Source organism: Haplochromis burtoni, unplaced genomic scaffold (assembly GCF_018398535.1).
Source record: "Haplochromis burtoni strain Fernald_Lab_line unplaced genomic scaffold, NCSU_Asbu1 Contig_169, whole genome shotgun sequence".
NCBI classification, from domain to species: domain Eukaryota; kingdom Metazoa; phylum Chordata; class Actinopteri; order Cichliformes; family Cichlidae; genus Haplochromis; species Haplochromis burtoni.
Window position 1 is genome coordinate 332,677 of NW_024582530.1, and position 7,843 is coordinate 340,519.

The 7,843-nt window shown below is 39.3% G+C and overlaps 1 protein-coding gene across 1 annotated transcript in view; it reads left to right on the forward strand.

Moving 5' to 3' along the window:
• LOC102306739 (NT-3 growth factor receptor) overlaps positions 1–7,379 on the forward strand; it is a gene marked incomplete in the record, with an annotated part of 98,298 nt that extends 90,919 nt beyond the window's left edge. Inside the window, 1 exon segment of the mRNA XM_014337191.2 lies at positions 2,649–7,379. Coding sequence (XP_014192677.1) covers positions 2,649–2,834 — 186 coding nt within the window.
• Positions 7,380–7,843: the final 464 nt, after the last annotated feature.

Genomic DNA, 7,843 nt, shown 5'->3' on the forward strand with positions numbered 1-7,843 from the left:
TTTCACATTCTGTCTCTCACAGTTGAAGTGTACCTCTGGTGGAAATTACTGACCTCTGTCATCATTTTAAGTGGGGGAACTTGCACAATCGGTGGCTGACTAAATACTTTTTTGCCCCACTGTAACAATCTACCATGCCAACCAAGTCTTAATGGAAGGAGGAAGGACTTGTGGCAGGGCAGTGTTGATGTTTACATCAGCAGCGCTTGGTACTGAAATCTACTGCTGTGCACAAACACCGTTCTCCACTGTCTGAGTTTGTTATCATTAAGTGCCAACCAGTCTACCTAGCAAGGGAATTTACCTCGATTGACCTTATTGCTGTTTGCATCCCTCCCACCACTAACGCCACAGCTAGGACCGTGGAAGATAACTACTGGACGCTGAGTACACCAAGTCAGGCTCTCTGATCACATCACCATCATTCTAAGACCTGCATACAGACCCAGAGTGAGGGCCTTCAGACCAACACAAAATCAGATGTGTGTAGCCAGAGGGGGCCTCCTCTGCTCTGAAGGATTGCTTCAGCACTACAAACTGGTACATCTGACCGGTGATCAGCATCGCGGAGCACGACGTCCGAACGGCATTGAGGAGAGTGAACACAAGGACAAGAAACAGGGTAACTATGTGAGAATGCTGTTTGTTTATTACAGTTCAGCGTTTAACACAATAGTGCCCTGCAGACTGTTCACAAAGCTCAGGGATCTGGGACTCAATAGCCATCTGTGTGCATGGGTGTTAGACTTCCCCACTGGCAGAACTCAGGTGGTGAGGGTGGGTAGATGTGTCTCTAACAGCATCACCATCAACACAGGAGCACCACAGGGATGTGTCCACCCACGGCTCCAACACCATTGTGAATTTTGCTGACGACACAGTGGTGTTGGGCGCCATCTCCAACAACGATGAGACGACCTATATGGATGAAGTGAAGAATTTGGCATCATGGTGCCAGGACAACCACCTCCAGCTGAACGTCAGCAAGACCAAGGAGCTGGTGGTGGACTTCAGAAGGAGTCAGCACAGAGACTACAAGCCCATTATCATCAATGGAGCTCCAGTGGAGAGGGTGCAGTCCTTCAAGTATCTCGGTCTCCACATCTCCTCAGACCTGACATGGGCTGCCCACATTCAGGTCCAGACCAAAAAGGCTAGGCAGCGCCTGTATCACCTACGACAACTGAGGAAGTTCAGGGTCTCTCCAAAGATCCTCAGGATTTTCTATACAGGCGCTGTGGAGAGCATCCTCACACAGAACATGACATCGTGGTTTGGGAACAGCTGTGTGAAGGACCAAAAAGCTCTCCAGAGAGTGATCCGTACAGCAGAACGCTGCTGCAGGATTGCTCTCCCCCCGCTTCAGGACACCTACACCAGGGGATGCCGGACTAGAGCAGCGCAGATATTGAAGGACCCGTCCCATCCTGGCAACAAACTGTTCCAACTTCTGCAATCTGGTAGAAGGTTCCGCATCATCCGGGCAAGGACAGAGAGACTCAAGAGGAGCTTCTATCCCCAAGCCATCCGGGCCCTAACTATGCATGTGACAAATAAAAAACCTTGAACCTTGAACCTTGATCATCAAACAAGCACCCACCTAAAACAGACATTAAGAAATACGCTGACGCTGTTGCAGCATACATTGCAAAATGCACTGATAATGTCACTCACTGCAAAACTGTTACTGTCCATGCTAACCAGAAGCCATCACTCACAGGACAGGTTCATAGGCCCCCCAAGGCAGCCTTTAGGGCCGGTGACACTACAGGACTTGCAACAGCTATAGAAAACCTACCCTGTGGTATCAGGAAAACAAAATGACAGTACAGTAAGAAAATATCTGGTCCTTTCACAGTAACAACAGAGGTCTTTCTGCAGGGTCTTTCTGGTGTGGAATCCAATCCTCAGTGGACACTTGAGTGCCCATTGAGGTCATTACTGGCGTAACAAGGGAAGAGTCTGTTGATGATCTACAGATGACGACACAATTATTAGCCCCCCTATTAAAAATTAGGTCAAATTGATTACCCCAATCATGCTAAAAGTAGGTTGTGTATCCTTGTTGTAAGGTTTCATACATGTTTTCTGAGCAATCCCAGGCTATTTTTGTTGGACCTTAGTCTTCAGGTCACCCCGTGGGTTTCCAGTGGAATTTAAGTCAGAGTTTGAAGCAATAACCCAGACCCAGTTTTGCTTCAAAATCTTCACATATCCTTATTTCTTTCTTATGATGCAGATGACACAAACAAGTACAATCACTGGCTTTAACAATGTTCAGATTTTCCTCATACTCCTGGCATTAACAGGAAAACTCAGTAGATGTACTGCTTGGTTTCATTTGTAAGAAGGGTATTTAAAAGAAGTCTTCCTAAGGTTCAAACATTTTAACATTATTGTTAAAAGGCTGTTTTGTTTTCTAAAACTGTACTCTACAGGACAATATGTACCTGGATTATTTGTATGATGTAGTCATTATATACTGTGTGCATCACTTGTTGCCTGTCAGTGTAATGACACTCCACAATACAGCCATAGGCCCGGCCAGTGCAGTGCACAACTGATGCAAGTCTGGTTGCGTAGCAGTCCTTTCTTAAACAAGACAGTAAAGTATCTCTGCTCAACTACTGGTCTCTGTGTCTTTACAGGTAATCGAGTGTATTACTCAAGGCAGAGTACTGGAGCGCCCAAGACTCTGTCCTAAGGAAATCTACGATATTATGCTTGGCTGCTGGCAGAGGGAACCGCAACAACGTCTCAACATTAAGGACATCCAGAAGATGCTGTTTACTTTGATGAAAGCCACACCAGTCTATCTGGACATACTGGGATAATAATAGCCCCAAGGAGACACTAATGGAATATATTCAAAGCACTGAATTGCCCCCGAACAGAAGTGATCTGTCTGCATACTCTGTGGATTAGGGGCTGAAAATACCCTGTTTTCATCTGCCAGATATTTGAGGACTGCAACTAACACATTGTATATTATGTTTATTTAACTGGACCAAAATGATCTGAATTGCATCAGTACCTAATAATCTGGAACCTGCAAATTCTATACCCATTTTGTTTTTTCAAATGGAATTGTAACTAAAAAGACTTAAGTATAAAGTATATATTGCAACGATGTGGAGTGATTATGCTGATTGTTCTGATGTGGTATAGTTAAGGTGTCACATCATAATAATGTGGGTTTCACCCTGTTTTGATCATAGCAGCACTAGTTCTAATCAACTGTTAATAAACCCTGACCTGGACTGGTAGTTTACTGGTAGTAATCCTGCCCAGGATTACATTGATCTCAGTTGGTTTCACAAACCTTAAGTAACCTTCTAGTCTTCCTTTGGCTTATCTTTGCCAGGTCTTCATTTGTGAAATGTGAAAAGTCAGAAGGATTAATTTATTCTCTTTTTAATTATTTAAATTTTTATCTGTGCCCAAGCTGGTCAATTTCCCAAAATCTTTCTCATACCTTGGGTTGCAGTGGTAGCCATCTTTAATCTAAAGTAATGATGATGACTATAAAGTTTCAAAGTACTAGCATTTCTGTTTTCTGTTTTTAACTTTTGGCTACCCCAGAAACCAATGGCAGAGCCAAAATATTTTCAGGGGTGGCCAGGCTGAAAGGCTGAGGTTGAGCACAGAAAATTCACTTTCTTTTTAGAGCCCTTTCCCTATCCCCTTTTTCAGAGAAACAGTACTCACTAGATGTAATTCAGTTTTGTGGATCAGCACATGGATCCCTAAAACGTTTTGCTGTTGGTTGTTTATGTTACACTGTGGCCACAATTTGGCTCTGCCTCTGCCTGAAACCACCAACAGTCTTGTGACTTGTGACACAGTTGTTCTGACGCAGGTATTTGGGGAATAGACCACAGTTATTGAGCATTTACAAAGACCAGATAGTTGTATCTTAATGTCAAGGAAATGTGTAGTTTGTGTGACCATGTGCAGATTATATTTCTTGACTTTTCTTTCTGTTCATGTATAAATTAAGGAAGGAGGTGAAAAAATAGAACAATGCACATAAATCAAATATTTCATGTACAGCAGCTGCTACACATGACTGCTGTTCTTAAGTGCTAGTTCAGTGGCAGCTTGCAACACAGTTTTTATCTGAAACATCATTGTTACAACACTTTTAAGTCCTGAGCTCATGATAGCTCACTGAGCTGCTTAGCTTTACAAGACCCTGACCATACCTTCCAATCCTGAGCCTGGAAGCATGGCCTGAGTGACTGTCTGCCACTATAGAAATGGACCTAAGTGCCTCCTACTTCTTTCTGAACACTAGGAACCAGGAAAGTAGTCTTTCAAAATAATAGCACTTTTACATTTTGTTTACCTGCCTAATGGCCACTAGCTGTAAACTCTTTGTTTTTCTTATTACCTAGTTTCATAAGTATCTACTGTATTAAAAAATATTAAATTTAAAGCAAAAAAAATAAATAATTAAAAGCCAAACTACCCAACGTGAAATTGAAATTACATTACATATACACTAACCAGTCAATTTATTAGGTATACCTGTTAAACTGGTCATTAGCATAAATATTAAATCAGCCAATCACATGACAGCAACTCAGTATATTTAGACATGTAGGCATGGTCCAAATGAACTACTAAAGTTCAAAACCATCATCAGAATGGGTGAAAAATGGGTGATTAGAGTGACTTTGGACGTGGCATGGATGTCAGTGCCAGGTTGGCTGGTATTTCAGAAACTGATGCTACTGGGATTTACCGACAACCAGCCATAGAGTTACATCAACAAGGCTGAAACTGCCTTGAGCTGATAACAAGGCATTAGGAACTCGAATAATCACTTGTTACAACCAAGAAGCATCTCTAAACGTACAATATGTGGGTCCTAATAGAAGACTGGAAAAATGTTGCCATCAGTGCCTGATGAGTCTTGAATTCTGCCATGAGAGTTGGAGGGTAGGGTCAGAATTTGATGCTAACAACATGAACCCATGGATCAAACCTACCTTATGTCAGTTAATCAGGCTGGTGGTGGTGTGGGATATTTTCTTGGCAAGCTTTTGGGCCTTTAATAATACGCCTTCATTGTCACAAATTACCTGAGCATTGTTGTTGACCATAACTATGATCACAGTATACCCATCTTTTGGGGTGTGGTGAGACCACAATTTCACGTTGCGGATGTAGAACCAAAAAAACTGTATTAACTGTGTCAGCATGGATCAGAATCTCTGAGAAATGTTTGCGGTACCTTGTTGATTTTATGGCGCAAAGAATTATGGCAGTTTTGAAATTAGAAACTGGCCCAACTCACTATTAGCAAGGTGTGCTACTAGACCGTTTACAAATAACCTTTTGCCATTTTCCAAAGCTAAAAAAAATGAATGAACTGATATATGTGTGAACTGAAAGGATAATACTTGAGACACTAGGATGTATATACTGTAAATCTGTCTGTCTTAAGATATTTATTTTGTTTTCCTATGTTGGATTATTTTTTTGTTTCTCAATGTGTTATTATATGATTAATTTAAATCTAATAGATCTTTTGATTTGCTTTCCAGTTGTAATTTACTGTCACGAGTTGCATTTATCTCATTAGAGACTGGCTAAAAAAAATCTAGATTTAAGAAATGTCAATTTGTTTTGTGTCATTTTATACTATGCATCCATCGATTCATCCATATTCTTCCTCTTATCCAATTCAGGGTTGTGAGGTATTTCATATAATTGAAATAAATTAATAAAAAATAATAAGTCAGGAAAACCAATTAAAACTACAAAGTTACAAATGCTAAAAAGTCAATGTTTTATTGCCCTCTTCAAGAACTGTTCAAGGATCAAATGCATTCTTTAATTTAAAAGAAATAGTTTGTCATTCATCGACCACAGTCAGAAAATGACAACACTTTCATCAGTGTGTCTAATGATGTGTCGTGCACCTAGTCTCTACACTGTATTTGAGATTTTAACTGTTTTGTCCATACTGGCCTAAAGAATTTAAAATCTAGTCTCACAAGGAATTCAGTGCATAAAGTTGTTAACTTCATATGCTCTTGGGTCAATGAGTGAGTACTGGGTTTAGCATTGCCTTACTGACTCTATACCTCAGTTTTCAACGAGCATCATGAGATGCAGGAATCGGTATTTTTCTTTATTTTACTTGAATCAACAAAGGGCAGCAGCATGCTGTCCATTAGCTTGATACATGAAACCCCTCCTAAGCCATTAGAAGAGTCATCTGAAGAGCAAAATGAAAAGCCTTTGATTAATTATTTATTGATATTTGAATGTATCATCAGTCTACAGTGAAAGACAGACTTCATTTATTCTGTCCCTTATTGTTAAATGAGACAGATTTACAATACTGTGAGTCACTGTCATCCTATTCTGTGCGTGATGTTTGAGTGTCACGTAGTTGGTGTTGGTTTTTATAAGATTTTGTTTCCCAAAAGTGTATTTATTCTAAAACAGTTCATCTAAAATAACTGAACATATACCTGGGATTTGCATTGATATATAGGTATATTGTATAAACATTAAACAGGTGCATCACCTGCATTGCCTGGGTAGTATGAAGAAATCTGATTCTGTAGCTTTTCTAAATTTAGATTAGAGCTGTGTAATTAAAGATATGTGCATTTCTAAACTGAAATCCTAATGCTAGGATAAAACATGATCAAAGTTATCTTACAGTAGACTTGCTTACCAAGTATCATCCATAATGTGAACTCTTGTTTCTAAGCCATTCATTTCATTTGAGCAAATTGATTATATTTGCATTAGTGTCAGTGCTTTAAATTGTGTCTTTCTCTCACTATGAGTGTTTGCTTACTCCAAGTCCTCCAGGAAGTCAGGTATTACTTAGTGAATTACAGAATTAAATTTTGTTTCATTTGTTTTCTACACACAAAAGAAAATCCAGATTTTAGAGAAATTTCAACACATTTCTAGAAAAAGTCGGTTGCACAGAACTCTAAACATAAAATCAAAGAAGTTAACTCTTTCAACATGAAACACAGCACCCTCAAAACTGATTCTTTCCAACTAAACAACACAAACAGCTATTATATGATTAAGAGAGAATAAAAAACACTGATCGGATCAATTCAAAACCTACCATCAGAGGTGTTTGACTATGTCTTGGCTTGGCCATGGTACATACTTTTTCTTGTTTTGGAAAAGTATACATGTTTATTTTTATTTTGTCCTTAGATACCATTTACAGTTATCTAGTGCATTATAACCTTTGTAATGGAAATGAATGAGAAACAAAACAAAGCAAATCAGTGCACATATTTTTAGAAAAAACGTAACAAACAAAACATTTATTTGTTACCACAATACAAAGTTTTCAGATGAACTGACAAAAATAAAAGAATGCCTTCTTCCTCCTAGGCTTTTTTCTTACCTTTCCTCTTCCTTTGTGTTTTGGTTGCTTCATCTTCTCCCTATCACTTGAAGCTGATGCTATCCTCTGATACAGGATCGTTCTTTCGGTTGAGTGGTTCAAAGGAGGAGCACGAGCGAGATGACTTAATAGTCAGAGTGTACTTTGAGGCCATGTTTCTAGAACAAAATGTGTTTGTGTTCAGAGATTTGCAAAACTGTGATTTAGATTTGAGTGAGAGCAGTGGAACTCTTCCTAGAAGCTTGGAGTTATAATGATGATACAAAAACTTTATATTTTTACAATTTTGTACATAGTTCCACTTTTTGTTTGTAAGAAATGGGCAAAAGATCATTCATCTCAATTTTATTTTTATGCTCAAGTCAAAATTAGGGACCCAACAAGCCATGTTAGAAGAAACTGAAGAACAGAACCATATCAATTCAGTTCAGTTCAATTTTATTT